This window comes from Molothrus aeneus, chromosome 11 (assembly GCF_037042795.1).
Source record: "Molothrus aeneus isolate 106 chromosome 11, BPBGC_Maene_1.0, whole genome shotgun sequence".
NCBI lineage: Eukaryota > Metazoa > Chordata > Aves > Passeriformes > Icteridae > Molothrus > Molothrus aeneus.
In genome coordinates, this window is record NC_089656.1 from 21,351,545 (window position 1) to 21,368,824 (window position 17,280).

General features: G+C 46.7%; 2 protein-coding genes across 2 annotated transcripts in view; one reads left to right on the forward strand and one right to left on the reverse strand.

Moving 5' to 3' along the window:
- The window catches only part of PHLPP2 (PH domain and leucine rich repeat protein phosphatase 2), a 32,445-nt gene extending 22,903 nt beyond the window's left edge, over positions 1 to 9,542 (forward strand). Inside the window, exons 14-20 of the mRNA XM_066557137.1 lie at positions 34 to 196; positions 1,436 to 1,566; positions 1,941 to 2,051; positions 2,511 to 2,699; positions 2,828 to 3,059; positions 4,105 to 5,481; positions 7,758 to 9,542. Coding sequence (XP_066413234.1) covers positions 34 to 196; positions 1,436 to 1,566; positions 1,941 to 2,051; positions 2,511 to 2,699; positions 2,828 to 3,059; positions 4,105 to 5,244 — 1,966 coding nt within the window. The 3' untranslated portion in view covers positions 5,245 to 5,481; positions 7,758 to 9,542. The remainder of the gene's footprint in view (positions 1 to 33; positions 197 to 1,435; positions 1,567 to 1,940; positions 2,052 to 2,510; positions 2,700 to 2,827; positions 3,060 to 4,104; positions 5,482 to 7,757) is intronic.
- Positions 9,543 to 10,282: 740 nt separating this feature from the next.
- Positions 10,283 to 16,909, reverse strand: MARVELD3 (MARVEL domain containing 3). The gene is given in 8 exon segments (XM_066557203.1): positions 10,283 to 11,648; positions 11,651 to 11,817; positions 11,966 to 12,204; positions 12,207 to 12,290; positions 12,292 to 12,347; positions 15,490 to 15,576; positions 16,311 to 16,344; positions 16,880 to 16,909. Coding segments are annotated over 8 exon segments (1,341 nt in total). The 3' UTR covers positions 10,283 to 11,004.
- Between the last annotated feature and the right edge of the window lie 371 nt (positions 16,910 to 17,280).

The window sequence follows — 17,280 nt, forward strand, 5'->3', positions numbered from 1 at the left end:
GTAAGATACAGTATTTTTTTGTTTCCATTTCAGCAAACTTAGTAAGCTGGAGCACTTGGAAGAACTGAATCTGAGTGGAAACAAACTGAAAACAATTCCTACAACGGTTGCAAACTGCAAGCTACTTCATACACTTATTGCACACTCTAATGAAATCAGCATTTTTCCAGAAATCCTGCATTTGCCCCGTATTCAGGTATTTGTATGGAGAAGATAAAGAGATATCTGGGTAGAGTTTGGGCTATAAAATGAGTAACTGCTAGGAGAGAACAGGAGGTCCCAGCAAGGCCAAGTGCAAGGTGCTGTACCTGGGTCAGGGCTGCCCCTGGTATCAATCCAGACTGGGCATGAATGGTCGAGAGCAGCCCTGCTGAGAAGGGCTTGGGGATGCTGCTGGATGAGAGGCTGGACATGCCCTGGCCATATGTGCTGGCACCCAGAAACCCCCCACACATCCCGGGCTCGTCCCCAGTGGCATAGACAGCAGGTAAGGAGGGGATTCTGCCCCCCTGCCCTGCTCAGATGAGATCCCACCTGGAGGGCTGCACCCAGGTCCTCAGCACAAGAAGGACTTAGACCTGTTGGAGTGGGTCCAGAGGCGTCCATGAAGCTGATCAGAAGGCTGGAGCATCTCTGCTGTGGCAATGGGCTGAGTGGTTTGGAGTTGTTCAGCTTGGAGAAGAAAAGGGTTCTGGAGTAACCTTATTGCAACCTTGCATTACCTAAAGTGACTAAAAGAGAACTTGAGAGGGACTTTGGACAAAGGCATCGGTTGACAGCATAAGGGGGAATGGCTTTAAAGTGAAAGAGAGTAGGTCTAGGTTGGATATTAGGAAGAAACTCTTCCCTGTGAGGGTGGGGAGACCGTGGCACAGGTTGCCCAGAGAAGCTGTGGCTGCCCCATCCCTGGAAGTTTCAAGGCCAGGTTGGACAGGTCTTGGAGCAACTTCTTGTAGTGGAAGGTGTCCCTGCCCATGGCAGATGTGTTGAAAAAATGAGCTCTAAGGTCTCTTCCAGCACAGATATTCTGTGGCTCTATGATTTTGCTTGATCAACCCGAGAAGAGGCCACACAATATGCATTCTAGATCTCTCACCTTTCTGAGTTGATCAAAGATCATGTCACCTTTACCCCTTGTCTCTGACATTTCTGGTTGCTTGCATTTGAGGCAGTGGGCAGTGCTAAATAGCTAGGCAGGTTTGCATATAGAGGCTTTCCTTTATCTTTGGTGTGACCTAGTCTTTCAGTATTGGAGTCATGGCTATTACAAGTTGCTTATAAATCGTTCTTCTGACAAGTCAGATCCACTTCCATAACCTGTGTGTGAGATACAATAAGTAGCAGGGTTGTATGATGTTTGTAAGGAGCACTGGAGTAACTGATGACACAACACAACACAGTATTTTCTTTGTCATGCTGTTTGTTGCTACTGCAGTTTGTGGATTTGAGCTGCAATGAGTTAACAGAAATCCTAATCCCTGAGGCACTGCCAGGTGCCTTGCAAGAGCTGGATCTGAGTGGAAACACAAACCTGGTGTTAGAACACAAGACACTGGATATCTTCAGGTGAGCCATTGACATGTCAACCCAGTAGTGACCTGCACAGGGAAGGGTAACTCTTGCCAGGAGAGGAAATGGGATAGTAAAGTAAAAGCACTTTATCACTGCATGGTGGAATAATGTTCCCTGCCTGAGGCAGCTGTCTTTGGGAAGGGAAAAGTCTGGGTCTGAAACATCAGAGCAAGGAATTTTCCAGATGGTATGAAGTTTTCCCAGGTGTCTCTGGCATAAGCAGCCAGGCATCTCCAGAAGACCTACACCTTAAACTCCTTTCCTTGATGCAGTTCTTTCCACAGACTGCTGTCTAAAACTAGACTGGACAAGGTCCTAAGGCCTGTTCAGCAGGTTCTAGAAAAGCATAACTTCTGTTCTCTCTGTAGTCACATTAGCACACTGAAGATTGATGCTAAGCCCTCCCTCACGGCAGACTCGGCACTCACTTCTGTCTTCTGGAGTCACGGAGTAGCTGAGATGGCAGGCCAAAGAAATAAGTGAGTATTATGGTCTGCTGAACACTGACACTGTCTTCTCAGGATACTGGGCAGAGTGCACTGCTGAGCACTCAAGCAGACCTGTTTTGCCCAAGAGCTCATCCTTCCCTTTTTCTCTCTGGATCTCTTACTAAATCTTGGTAACTCATGTCTCCACATTACCTTTTGCCTCAACTTTCACACTTTTCCCAGTACACTTGGACTCTCCTTCCCTCTGCAGCAAAGATGCTTTTTCTCTTGCCAGCTGTGCCTGTGGCCCTCTCCTGCATGTGGTCAAGGAGGATTTGGGAGTTCCAATAATGAAATGCACCTGTACATCTCCCAGGCTAGTGAATGTAGGGATAGTGGCTTTGCTGCCCTGTGAGAATGGCACTCACAGCAAGGTGCCTGATGGCTGTGGTTTTGAGAACAAGATAATTTTTGAGACATATTAACTTAGCTTGTATGCTTTTCTGACAGGCTGTGTGTGTCATCCCTGGCACTGGGGAGCTTTGCAGAGGGGGTGGAGGCTGTGTATGGCATGTTTGATGGTGACAAGAATGAAGAACTGCCACGTTTGCTGCAGTGCACCATGGCTGATGTGCTCCTGGAGGAGGTACAGCAGTCTGACACCATGTTCATGTCCAACACCTTCTTGGTCTCCCACAGGTAGGACAGTGAGCAGGCTGGTCCTGGTGGGACTTGCATAAGGTATATCAATGTTAGCTGGGGTGAGGCAGCGCTCCAGAATGCCTGTCAGTAGAGTCTGGAGCCTCCTACACCTTCTCCTCCAACAGGAAGCTGGGCATGGCTGGGCAGAAGCTGGGTTCCTCTGCTGTCCTTTGCTACATTCGTAATGAGGTGGCTGATCCAGCCAGCAACTTTTCTCTGACGGTGGCCAATGTGGGGACGTGCCAAGCCGTTCTGTGCCGAAGTGGAAAAGCACTGCCTCTCTCCAAAGTCTTCAGTCTTGAACAATGTTCAGAAGAAGCCAGGAGAGTCAAGGAACAAAAAGCCATTATAACAGAGGTTGGTTTGGACCCTTTTCACTTCAGCTTCCACACTCACATAAAAGCTGGGCACAAATATATGAGCTCAGCTGTCTGCATAACATTACAGGGGAGAGGGTGACATGAAGGTTCTGATCTAGTGCTTCCTGCTCTGCTTCATTTGCTGATAATGGGTCACTGTGTTACAGCTCTTCAAGGCGTAGCACTGTGGCTACTGACTGAAAATAACTGTGGGATTAATGTATCACGTTAAATAGTTTAAAAACTGGCTCATTAATGGATTCTGAAAAAGAAATGTGAAATTATTGTATAAGAGACTTCCCTGTGCGTCTCATCTGCTGGGTTTTAATACTTGGCGGCAGCAGCAGTGCTGACACCCAGAGGATACAGAAATTAAGAACACTGAAATTAAACTCAAAACACTGATTTGGAAAAAGGACTGAGGGTTGTGGGCACTTCTCTTTATGGGAGACCACTGCCAGGCTGGCCAGGAGACCATCTAGCAGAAGGGGGTAATACATCCTGATTACAGAAACAGTTTGAGATACCTACCTGTTCTTTTTATCCTTGGGTTGTAGTGTCCACACTTCAGAATGCAGTTATATATTAATAAAGAGGGAAATACTTCAGATAATACATAGAAATAGGTTAATGTCTGGGTAACCTGTCTTGCACTGAGAAAGTTGAAAGTCACTGTCTTGTACTAAAAAAAATAAGTTTCACATAAGACTAATCAGTGAGACTCTCTGATCAGTGTACTGCAGGTAGTCTAGCTGCACATTTCAGAATTGTCTGCTACAATTCTTCAGAGTGCAACAAAAAGTCTTGTGGGATAGAAGTGTGTTATTGCCAGTATGGTTGATGGTGGTTATTGTACCTGGTCATCAGGTATAGTGAATGTTTTTTGCTGTAGTACCTGTACCTAGATTCCTTTTTCCAATGCTGCAGCTGTGTAACTGGCATTTCTCGAGGCTCCAAACCAGCATATGAGCAGGGGAAAGTTTGATTTCTAAGTGATCCCAATAGCACATCCAATGCTACTGCCTTATTTCTCTTGTCTGCAGGACAATAAAGTCAATGGTGTGACTTGCTGTACTCGGATGCTGGGCTGCACGTACCTGCATCCTTGGATCCTGCCCAAACCACATGTCTATTCCGTTCCACTGACTGTACAAGATGAGTTGCTACTTCTAGGGAACAAAGCTCTCTGGGAACACCTTTCTTATGCAGAAGCTGTCTCAGCTGTGCGGCACCTACACGACCCACTAGCTGCTGCAAAGAAACTATGCACTTTAGCACAAAGCTATGGTTGCCAAGACAATGTTGGTGCAATGGTGGTATGTCTGAACATCAGTGAGGACAACTGCACGTGTGAGATGCACGGCCTCACTCTGACAGGCCCTGGGGGATTTAGTTCTACCACCACCAAACCAGCTACACCTTCATGTAGCAGTGGAATTGCTTCAGAGTTCAGCAGTGAACTGTCTGCTTCTGAGGTTAGCAGTGAGGTGGGCTCTACTGCATCAGATGAACACAGTGCTGTTGGTCTCGATGGCAGCTTGCTACCACGACAAGAACGACGTTGCAGCCTACATCCTGTGCCCCCCTCAAGCATCTTTCAGCGCCAACCTTCCAGTGCCACCTTCTCTAGCAACCAGTCTGACAATGGTCTAGATAGTGATGATGAGCAGCCTGTGGAAGGTGTGATGACAAATGGCAGTAAAGTGGAGGTAGAGGTGGACATCCATTGCTGTAAAGGAAAGGGTATGGAATTAGAACATCCTGCTGCAGAGTACAGCTCTTCTGCTCCAGGGCCAGAGGATGACTCTGGGCTTGTACTCATCATTCGGAGGCAGAACAGTGTAAACAGCAACACTGTGCAGAGAGGGGTTAAGGAGAAGTGTGAACTCCAAAAATCTCTTTCCACATGTTGTCTTTATGGAAAGAAGCTTTCCAATGGCTCCATAGTGCCCTTGGAGGACAGCCTCAACCTCATCGAAGTAGCGACAGAGGCACCCAAGAAGAAGACAGGCTATTTTGCTGCTCCATCCCAGATGGAGCCAGAAGATCAATTTGTGGTGCCACCTGATCTGGAAGAGGAAGTGCAGGAACAAATGAAGCAGCACCAGGAGGATAGAGCAGATCAGGAGCTGAAAGAAGAACATGCAGCATCCCTGCCAGAGGAGTTTGATACAGCTTTGTAACCCTATGAGTACCATTCCCACATTATCTGTCCCAGGAAGCTCTGTTTAATAAGGGCTGTCATGCCCTCTGAGGGAGCTGGGATTCTGCAAGGAGTACAGACACCTGCTGCTTCCTTAATGAAGTTGAGGAAGAATCAGGAAGGCCAATGTCTGGGCTGCCCACTTAACCACTATAGCGTCTCAGTTGTTCTATGAGCACGCAGATCAGCAGCTGAGCTCTGTGTTAGGGACTGTCTGGTAAGTCCTTGAACCCTGAGGTTCTGCCAGCTCTGCTGGAAAGGGGCTGGTGTGTGTGTGTGGGGGGGGGGGGGGGTGAGGAGGCTGCTGAGAGAGAAATGCTCAGTGTTTAGAGTCCTGTGAATATTTCTGATGCAGTGTCCCACCCTCCCCCCAGCACCTGACTTTGTTATTCCTTGAAAGAATACAGACAGTTGCAATGAAGCTGACCTGAGAATGGTTTCCTACATTAATTGCTAGCACTTTTATTTATTGCACTTAAGCTGTTATTTCCATTTCAGCCCAGCACTTTATTATTTAGGGTTAGGGGAGAAAGCACTCTGCAGCAGGTATGCTGTGGACTTTTCCCAATGGATGTTCTTAGGACAGTGGAGGACTCAGGGTACCAGTGTTCTGATGAGCACTGGTGTAGGGGAGAGTTAAGGTTATGGTGGGATCATTCTGTGCAGGATGAGAAAATACATAGCTGAGTGATAAGCAGGTGCCAAACAATGCATTTTATATGAAGCATAGGAAAGATCAGCTCAGGACTGATTGATTAAGGCAACATGTATATCTAGTGCATCTAGCTGCAGAGCACAGACCCACCTCAGCAGCAGCCTGGCTACCTTCATCATGGATGCTTCACAGCAGAGGCTTCCTCTACAGAAGACATGGGATAAAGCCAGGAGCTTGTGCTTGTCCCAGTGGTCAGTCAGAAGAGCCAAGCTGTAAACAGTGGTGTGCTGCTCTAAGACTGGCAGAAGCATCCAGTGCTCTTTTCCATCCAGCATAAACCTCTGCATTGTCAGCTGCAGTGTCTTTGCTTGCCTCTGGAAGCAGGAGTCATATTCCAAATACACAGCAACCAGCATTTCATGGTATGTGCCCAATTTGGCCACAAACAAGGTGAAACTTGTTCCTGCTTAGCCTTCAGCACAAAAGCAAAAATTAAACTTTTCATCTTATTAACATTTTTATCAGCACTGAAAAAGAAGTTTAAAACAGTCCCACTAATGATGAACTTGCTAGTCTGCACTCAGAGGCCTTGTGTTTCCATTAGGATTTTTGGTGCAGGTTGTAAGTTGGCTGCCCATGTTGTCATCTTGTATAAGAGTTGTGGAGATCACTGCCTCTGTAGCATGCAGATTTGTCTTCCTTTCTGACAGAGCTGGATAGCAGCTGTCCCTGTCATGTCAGTGGTGCAATAATCCTGACTGTGATGTGGGCTAGTGCCTTTTCTTCATTAATTATATATTTATGAAGAAAACTTAAACATTTCTTCTGAAGAGATCTGAAGGGCTTGAGTTGTCTATTTTTGGATCAAATTTGGGCCTTGCTCAGAAGGAAATACTGTGCAGACTATTTGTGGAATTCTGTCAATATAGATCTTTTCACAAAATCTAATGGAGTTTTACTGAGATTCCAGAGCACCCTGAATTTCTTATCACTAGGAAGAAAAGGTATTTCTATCATGCATGAGGAGCAACATTTTAGGATCTACTTTGTGCTAGTTGCAGTGTAATCATGAAACAACCCAACTTTTTGCAAAGTTTAAACTCTCACAATTTTGGTTGTTTAAAAGCCTATTTCATTTGGAACTGGAGGTTGAAGCTAATTCTTAAAATCACAGAAACAACAGTGTTTAAATCCTTTATGCAGAGGAAAAGCAGCAGAAAAGATTCAAATGCTAAACACCAAAATTCTTTCATGTTATCATCATGTAAGTATGCAGGAGAAGTTCATTCCAATGTTTTCAACTGCAACTTTTGATTCTGTCACTGGTGATAATTTTACCAAAAATCTGTGCCTAGCCTCACAGTTTGTGATACCTGAAAGGGCTGTAGAACAGCCTCCATTCAGTATGGGACTGATGCAGAAACCCTTATTTCTGAGTAAGACTCTGACAAGCCCTGCACTCTGAGTAGCATGTATGAATGCAAATCAGTTCTCAATTTCTTGCACTGATATGGAAAGTCCAGTGTGTCCTTGCCAGTCTGAATCAATAGTATTGCATGCAGAATTGCCACAAGGAGTTAGTAATGAATGGCTCTCCCTAGCTCAGTGTTGAAGGAATAAGGAAAACACATCTATCTGCAATAGAGCATGCAGATTCCTGAACTGCACCTCTTAGAGGTAGTGAAAGAATGGAACAGAAGGAATTCTTACTTGAACTTTTTCTCCAGTGCTGTCTCTGGTTTTGAAGCAGAAAGGGAGTTTAAATACAGCCAGCTCCTATTTTCTATGGGTGTGAACTGTCATGGAAGACATGACTTGTTATCTTTCTTACATTCCAGGCAGAATCCACAGATTTATGTGAAGCTGGTATTACGGACTCCAGGCAGCACAGGCTGACTTGACTTCACCTGTTCCAAATAGTCTTTCTCTTTTTGACTAAGACAAGTGCTGGTGTCCTCAAGCAGCTTTTGCATATTTCCCATGTGCTTCTTCCAAGGATTAAGCTTTTCCTTTTCCATTTCAGCCACAGCATTGTGATGCTTTTACTCCAGTCATCCAAAATCTTTTTCATGAATTAAAAATAGTGCCTGTTCATCACAAAAAGTACTGCTTTTTCCTAGGCCAGTTTTGGGAGTCAGCAAAGACACTGGCGTAATTTTTTTCACGCAAGTGTCTTGGATTTTCTAACACAAGATTCCAACTGCTGAGACATGCTTCAAGGTCACTGTCATCCAAAGAAAAGGGGTTTTTTTCTGACATTGGTCAGACAGTGGCTGGGTTATCTTCATCTGTCTGGTGAGAACAACTCTCAGAACAGAGTGCTTCCCTCCACTACCTTTTGTTTTCCTTCCTCCTGTGTGTCTCCCCTACTTTATTTATTAACACTACCTTAGATTTCAAGCTCCCAAGGAGCACTGCTGTAGGTGGAACAGGTATGAAAGGGCGAGTTTACTGAAGGACTCATAGCAGTCTTCAGAAAGTGTCTTCCCAGTTATCTTTCTCTTCTCCAGTTTCTTCCCTAATTTTTGTTTTTGGAGTTTGCAGAGATACTATGTGATCATCACATAGCCACATCACTGAGAATGTCCCACTCATTTGCAGACTTGCTGTTAGAGAGGGATTCTCACCTTGAGGTCCTCGGGCTATTTTGTCCCTGCTGAGCAATGCAAGCCCTCCCACGCTGCACGCAGCCACAGCCAAGGAGGTTGCTGGTCCATCTTTTCAGTAATTCTGGCTCTGCTGATAAGCATGCTTGCTGAGAAAGGTACTCTGAAGGCACTGCTCTGTCCTGTCCTGTCCAGAAAGGCTTCTGTAAAAGGAACCCCTAAGGGTTATATTGACTGGTGGGTAGCGGGGTCTCAGGTGTTAAAGGTAAGAGATAGCCCCCAAGTTGCCCCTAGAACAAGGAACAGGCCCCAGTGGAGGCAGCATCACAGACTGTTCATACCAGACTGGAATCTTCAGTTAGATGGGAGGATAACATCCTGTTCCAAGAAGGAGGAAGTATTCCCCTCTCTCGGGGACAAGCTGCTGTGAAGTCTGAAATCTTTCCTGTAGTACACAGGACCTTCAGCCACACTTAAGGCTTTGGACCTGTGGGGTTTCTGCACTCCTTCCAGATAGATGCTGGTGGCTTTTGTGTCACTTGCTGAAGGCCTTGCTTCAGGCAGATCTCCTCTTTGGTCTTGTGTTCTGCTGTTCTATTGCTCTCTAAAGACTCAACTGTACTTTTCCTCTTTTTTCACATTTTAAAATGTTACCTTTTTAAAATTATTCATATGATCTGGCGCATGTTAAATATTGCAGTGTACCAACTGTTTACTAAATAATCCTTTTTCATGCTTTGTTTTGTTTTTAAAAAGGAGAGTATTTTCTGTATCCCACTCTAGCATGCACCTATAAGGATCCCTGTTTTTATTGTGTGTGGGAGTAGGTTGTCTAATGAATGTGCCCTCAGCACTGTGGCCTATGTATTGCTTTGGAAAGGCAAATAACGTAAGATTGCTGGAAAACACTAGTCCACTGATTCTTTATTCAGATGTATAGAGCGGTTCAGGGAGGAAGAGTATTTTTGCATTGAATTTTCAGCTGACTTAGCAATAAAGATTTTTACTTTCATCTAACAGCTTATTCTGATTCTGTTACTGTGTTGGAAAAAAAATCTCTGCAATATCCCAGTCAAAGGTAGCTGTGTCTAGCAGCAGCTGTGCTGCAGGTTATTCACTGAGCTCTGTGTGCTACTTCACTCATCAGCCTTCCGTACAAAAACTTCTTTCAGAACACTGTGAGGGTAGAATTAGGCTTACCAATTATTAAGGCAGCTTTGTTTCCTGCTAGAGGAATGCTGCCCTGTGAACTTGCTCTCAATAGCACTGTACAGCTCTAGAAGTAGCTGCAACAAGAGGAAATACAGAAATGTTAACAGAAACAGGACAACAATGGACTGTCCACGTAAATCCCTGTGCTAAGACACTTGATGTTAAAAGGCAAAAAAAACTTGAACTAAAAACAAACTAAATCAAACAAACCCCAAAGCAGCTAGTGTGTTCCTACTTGACATCTGTTTTACTTTAGTGTCTCTAGAGTTCCATGGTTTTGGTAATTGTGAGGATATTTGGTCACTGGTGCCAGTGAAAGAGGAGGTATGTCCAAGGCAAAGCATGTTTCTAGTATGTTTAGTTTTTTTAATATGGGCAGAACTCATCTGTGAAACTACGGTGGTTCCATGAACAATGCACACAGTTGACACTGCTCTGAAGTGGCATTTTATTTTAAGACATGAGTTGGTGATTCTAGTGCTACTTTTCCCAGTTAAATTTCCTATAAGTTTTTGTAAAAAAAAAAAAAAATTAAGAGCAGCATCTCATTTCTCCAACTTGTACATTGAAAATGTATTTTGAAAACAATATACTTCTATATTCAATCACCCATTTGATCTCATAAAGCTTTTGTCTGACTATCCCAATCCAGGACATCTTGTTAAGCAAAACTCTTGTATACAAGTCATATAAAAAGACCATTTCATACATAAATGCACCCTCTCCAGGAGTTTGAAAAGGCATTTTATTACAAGTTTGACTGAGTTTGAGAGGTTTTTTTCAAGATATTTTCATGGCTTTGTAAATGTGATGTTCACACTGGTCTGTTAATTCCAAGAGACCTACAAGGAAGCAATGCTTAATTGTCACAACCATGGGCCTCAGTCACTTGTTTTTAAGAGCTCTTTTGTCAGCAGACTCACGTGCCTTTTGTAAAGACAGTTTCAGCTACAAAAAGCTGTTCATTGACAAAAGCATGTAGTGGCAGTACTTGTAGCAAGGCCTCACTGGAGAAGAGGACACCTGAGAGTGGGATGGAAGGGCTGCCTGTGAAGCAGAGACAATCCATTGCATCAGCTTTGAGCCACTAATAACTCAATAATGCAAATTCAAGTTAGGGATAACCTGACTCTACCATATTTAGAGCTATGCTAGCTTGGTGAGTGTTCTGTAGCATTAAGGCTACAGAAGAAAGGAAAGCATACTGCTTCATCTCAGTAAGACTGGCAAAAATCAAGACTGGAGTGGAGGAATCATTTGAAAGTTCTTATAATTGCAGTGGCTTCTGTTTCTGTTCATGAACTGTCCTGTAATCTCTGACAGCTAGGCCTGCACTGAGCAGGTATGCCATGGCAGCCATGCAGCCCAATAGGCCAGCAGCAATCTCTGCCCCATGCAGGCTGCACCAGAAGCCCTGATAGCCTTTGCTTTGATAAAGCTGCTCTCTCTCTTTGCACACTGATGAATTATAAACGCTCAGCAGAGAATGGAGGAAATAGTACAGAGCAGGAACTGTGCTAACTGCAATCACTACGTACAAGGTGCATTCAATTAGCAGCCATGCTGGGAAGTGCCACGGGACCTGCAGAACACTAACCAAAATTAGAACACAAGGGAAGACCAGGAGACACCCTCCCACGACCATCGCTGCCCTTGCAATGGGCAGCTTCAGTAGGTAGAAACGTTGGTCAAGCTGCTGGGCTCGCTCCCCCTCCGCTCCGCCGAAGCCGCTGTAGGCCCCGCCGTACTGGTAGTAGTAGATGCCCCCCAGGGCGGGGAGGCCGGTGTATCCTCCCGCTGAGCCACAGGACACGGAGCTGCAGACCAGGATCAGGACGGCGAGCAGGACCTCCACCATCTGGCAGAAGGCTGGAGGGGAGGCCGAGGTGAGTCTGCGGCCGCAGAGGAGCGCCCGGGAGGGAGCCGGGCCAGCCGCTGCGCTCCGCAGGACAGAGGGAGCGGCTCCCGCCGGCCGCGCTCACCCCGGCCTGTGTGCAGGTACAGGCAGTGGCGGCGCTCCAGCGACCCCGGCACGGTGCGTCTTCCCCGCGGCCCCTCTGCCTCTGGTGCGGGTATGGCGCTAAGGAGAGATGATGGCAGGGATGGCAGTGACCCGTCCAGGCCCCTCGCCGCCGCCAGTCCGGTCCGCCCAGCCCCGGTGGCGACCCGGAGCCCTCGCGGCCTCCCGCCCGCTGCCCTCACCGCCCGCTGCCCGCCGCTGCCCTCACCGCCTGCCCGCCCCGGCACGTTCCCCCCGCGCGGCACGGGGGCAGCCCCGCTCCGCCATGGCCCGGCGCGGCCCCGCTCCGCCGGCGCTGGGGCCGGGGGGCCGGGCCGGGCCGCCCCGGGGTACCGCTGGCGCGGTGAACTCCGTCTCGTCCTCTCGCCTCCGCCCCGCCGGCACTTCTCTAAAGTGGTGGAAGCTCCGACCGGGCTAGGCCCTGCCCCGTCTGAAGGTGCTCAGCTCCCCGGCGCAGGTGCGCGGTCTTCCGGCACCTGCGCACGATTCACCAGCTGCTGGCTGTGTATGCCCGCTCCCCTTCGCTTCCTCGGACGCGGTCCCGCGGTCCTCGCAGCCCCTTGTGGCGATAACGTCTCGAGGTTTCTCACCTGCCACAGAACATGCTTGTTAGAACCCACTGGAAACTGACTAAATTTATCTAACTAAATTTTCACAATTGTACAAGTTCTGCCTTTTCCTGTGCTGTGAGTTTTGGTGAGTGTTCTTAATTCAGTTTTTCTGCCTCCTCGTGCCTCTGTAAACTTCATCCGTGCCTCTCTGCTCCTTATGCAAACCCCACTCCCAGCTTCTCTGGGCCTGTCCTAACTCCCCTAAACCCATCCTGTGAAGCAGTGATTGCACCTCTATGCAGCACTCAAGACACAAGTGCACTGGCAGTTTACATCAGCAGAACAACTGTCTGTCTTGTCCTGGCAATGCTCAGCATTTTGTTGCTTCTCCAGCTGCCCCAGCACAGAGCCAGTGTCTCCAGATACAGTCACTAACACCGTGGGATCTGTCCTGCAGTGCAGCTGTGAGGTTCCAGTTCAGCCCTTGGCAGACCATGTTCAGGTAATTTTCTTTAGATATGTTACCTTCTATTTAGCCATACAGAACAAAATAGACCCCTTTTGTGTCTTTTTGCCGGAGGGCACTTCAGACTATGTGATGGGACCTTTTTACTGACAATAATGTCCTGCTGCCCTCCGTCTGTCCTCCCATCCTGGTAGACCCCTTAGCACAGCAGCCATCACTTTCCAGCAGAGGAGGTGATGAATTATTCCTGTGGTTATTGGCAGTGGCTGGAGCGAAGGCAAGTCAGGATCTCACCCATTTACAAGTGTCAGCATTTCTCAGGACTGGTAAGGGCAGAGCTGATTCAGGAAAGGGAGAAAAGTAAGGACAGCAGGACAATTTGAAAATACAGAAAACTCCACATTCAGAGCAAATGCTTTTATTCAAGAGTTTGACCAAACACTGTCTGTAAAAGCTCTTTGCTTTTACAGCAAAAAAAATTGCAAAGAAATACTTTCATTACCTTTAGGAAAACAGTTACACTGTAAGGTCTCAGACACAGTACCTGAATATGTGCCCTGAGAGGCACACATTCCAAATTTGTCTCTAAAATGCAGAAATGCATTTCCTCCATCTGCAAGACCGGTGGCAACAGACTGTTTCACCCTTCTGTCTCTACAGGAGCAACAGCAATAACCCTATAGACTTATATGGTGAAAAGGCAAAAAACTGCACCTCAGCACTGTGGGAAAACACTCTCCTCAACACTTCACCTGATTCCACAAAGGTCTGGAGATCTGAAAATGCATCTTAGAATTTACTTAGGTTGAGGTAAGAGAGAAGGAAAACAAAAGAACCATTGTTTCAAAGCCCAGGTCAGATAGAGGGGACAGAAATTGTGTGCAAAGTTAGAAAATGGAGAATCCATAGGGAGCTTAGGACGAGCAGTCTGGAGATAGTGCAGGTGCTCAGCAGTGAGGCTGTTGCACACAACCTTTTATCAGCATATGTTGCATCACTCATGTTGACGTGCCAGAAAGCAGGCCTCCTTGATGGATGGGTTTAAAAATTTTAGCAACCCTTTGTGAACTTTCAGGGTCATGCACAGTGCCATTTTTCTTAGTAGATCTTTTGGCTGAAAGGGACATGAAGAACTAAGCTGAATAGTCATGAGTCACAAGAAGGGATGAAATAAGTGTTTCTTACGCAGAGTGTTGCTGCTGGTCATCCAACAAACTGAGATAAAGCTTTCTTTGGATTTGTCTGTGATTTACTTGTTCAAAGACAGAGACAGGAAGTATTGGTCTGTTGGAGATGTGTTCAGTGTTTTACTAGAGTGTTTGCTGCTAAAAAGTGAAGTACGAGCTTAAGATACCACAGAAGTGAGTCAATCTTATTTAATTTCTGTTGCTATAATGAGAAATCTTAAAAATACTTCGTGTCACTTCACTCCTGCTCAAAGTACTGTAGCTGAACTTGGTCAGCATCATCTTCTGGGTTCCTGTTTTCACTGCAACAAATACCAGTCAGCAGAACAGAGCAATAGGAAGTTGAGGATGCCAGTATTAATCTTCTCCACTGTTTAGGCTTCTCTTTGTAATTATTTATTATTATTATTTTTGGCTTCCTTGTTTCTGGCTACTTCTGGTATCATTGCTGTGCTAAGGGAGGGAATGTTGTGGTTTGGCTTGCCATGGACCAAGAGCTCTGACCTGGTTCAGTGCCCTCCCTGGGAACTTGGAGGGTAAAGTGGTAGGAGCAAGTAATGAACTGCCTTGTATGTCTCCAGTTTGAGGCAGCTGGGAGCTGCAGCACAATCACTGCTGAACACCACAACCAGATTTATTGACTGTCCCACATAAATAAATAATCACAGGGACAATGAGTGCAGCATGATGACGATAGAGCAGTACTGTAGAAAAGAACTGGAGGTTACTGTGAATGACAAACTGAACTCAAGTCCACAATGTCATCCTGTTGCGAAAAAACTAACATTTCTAGGGTGTATGAACAGGAATGTCACATGTAGGACGTGTGAAGAAATTCTTCTGCCCCCACTTCAGACTGGCTTGGCCCCAGTCTTGCACACTGTGTTTCCAGGGGCAAGTGGATCAGCTGGAGGGGATTCAGAAGAAAGCAAAAGAAATATCTAGAAATACAACCTCTGAGAAAAAGATTGATCACAGACATCTCATTTCAAATAACAAGCATCTCTTAAAAGCTGCAAGCTTGTTAATAGAGAGGTGTCTAGACAACTTGCAAACTTGTAAAAACCTCTTGTCAAGAGCAGGGAAATATTTTGTTCACTCTGTTTGCTGTTGGCATGGTCAGAAAACAGAGAGCTTAGCTTGAAGCAAAAGGGATTTATTTTAGGCACCCTCAACGTTTCTCACGCACACTCCAACTCCACCATTTTATAAGGAGATGAACAGTTATTGCAGGAGTGGATGAGTCAGAAGATGGTAGGTTTCCATCACTGGGGCTGTAATTCAGTCATGAGAAGGCTGGCCTGTCTGTGTTCTTGTGAGAAGGAAGTGCTGGTGCTGCCCACGGCACTCACTATAACCGCACAGTGTCATCTCACCCCACAAAGCCACTGTGCCCCTTTCCGCACCACCCCCATTAGCTGGGCACTGTCCCAGTGGCTGCAAGGCCATTGGAGGACAGCTGCTATGACATATCATGCAACAGCTCAAGTCTCTGAAGTCGTAAGTCAAACACAGGATATGCACTTACCTGGATAATATTTACCTGGATGTAAACAGACACAAGTCTGGACAAGATGGTTTTTTTCACTGTGCCTGCACTCAGGAGCCAGTAACACTCACACTTTGTGGAACATTCTTCTCAGCATCTGTAACAGGAATTGCAAGTCTTTCATCGTGGCTGTTGGGCCTGTAGCTCACTGATGCTTCCAACTCCCCGCAAACCTGGAGTGCACTCTGTGTCTGTCAATGTGCTGGCTATGGACTCAGTGCCCAGGCTGAGCAAGCAAAGGCTCCTATCCCTGCTGGACTCTGTACCCTCCCAGCACCACAGTGGTCAGAGGCTGGGTAGTGCAGTCTACTGCTGAAAGGAGTAGACATAAATTGCTGGAAATTAAAGCAAAAAAATTTTTTTTGGGGGGTAGGTAACAAGTGAAGTGATTTGTTACCGACCCTGGTAACAAATTTTTATGCAGAGTACTAGTTGGCTGTCTGTCCCTGCACCTCCCAGTGCACCCTGAATTGGCAAAACTGTCCTTGTGTATGACCTACCTGCAGTCTGACAGAGACAGGTTTGTCAGTGCAGCAATGCTTGAGCCTGTGCTCTCCTCAAGCAGCTGTTTGTCAGTCCCACTTTGTGTCTGCAGCTCAGTCTGGAAGCCGAATTGCTTGGTCTTAATGGCTTCACCTCTGCTCACAGAAATGGGACTCTGGGAGCCTTGGTACCAGAGAAAGGCAGTACCATAAAAATGCTGAAGTTATCACTAGTTTCTCCTTCCAGTGGGAAGAGATAAAAATCAACTGCTCAAGGTACACAAGAAAGAGGGAGCTGAAGAGGTATGCACAAGATACCTGTGATGTTGACCTGCTGGGACAGAGAAGCAAACTACAGAGGGTGGAGGCAAGTGAGTGGGGTGAGGTGTTAGTGGGGAGCATAGGGGCCTGACAGTGCAGAGAGATGGCAGCCTTGCTGGCAGAAATGCATCCTGCAGGGTATGGCTGCCTCTTTCACCGCACCATGGAAGGATGGCTTGGCCATATTTCTAGAACACTAATTGCTGAGTTGTGTGTTCATGCTTTTGTCCTGTGAAACACTGCACAACAAGGGGTGGGAGGATAGGGGCTGCATACCCCATGTGAAAGTGTCTGGAGGAGGACTGGGGTCATTCAGTGAGAGGAGAAGGGCATTGTAATAGCAGGAGAGACCCACAGATGCCGTTGTACACGTCTGTCCTCACCCTGCTTCTCAACAGGTTCTCAACATTATGTAACTGAGCCTCCTATGTCTCCAGAGCCACATTTTTCCCCACCTTGGCAACAGACTTCGACTGTGGCCTTCCCTGAACCCCACTGCTGTGTGCAGTATGACGGGTAGGGCTCCAGTTGCGTCACTTTGGGGACTGTTGCTAGGCAGAACATACAGCATCGTCCTTGAGGCCTCCCAATGCCATGTTTAACCCTGCCAGGGCTGCAGCATGACAAGACATGGGGCTAGCTGAGGGAAGTGAGAAAATAACCCATAGGTGCTTGGAGAGGGCCTGCATAAACTTCCAAAGGTCACTCATGTCAGGTTTCAGTCAAAAGAAGAGAGAAATTTTGCAGCCCTCAGCAGAAGACAGTCCAAACAGCTTCAATACAAGATGTTGCTCTGTGAAAGGGTTTTGAAAGGTGCTATTCCTTGTCCAAAGGCCTTGGGGCTAGTTGGAATGAGAAGTCTGCCCTCCAGTCTGGGCCTAAGGATCCCGGCTAGACCTGCTGAGCACACTCCACCGCCTTCCAACCTGTCTCCAGCCTGAATCCTTGGCCCCCATTGTGGCCTCAG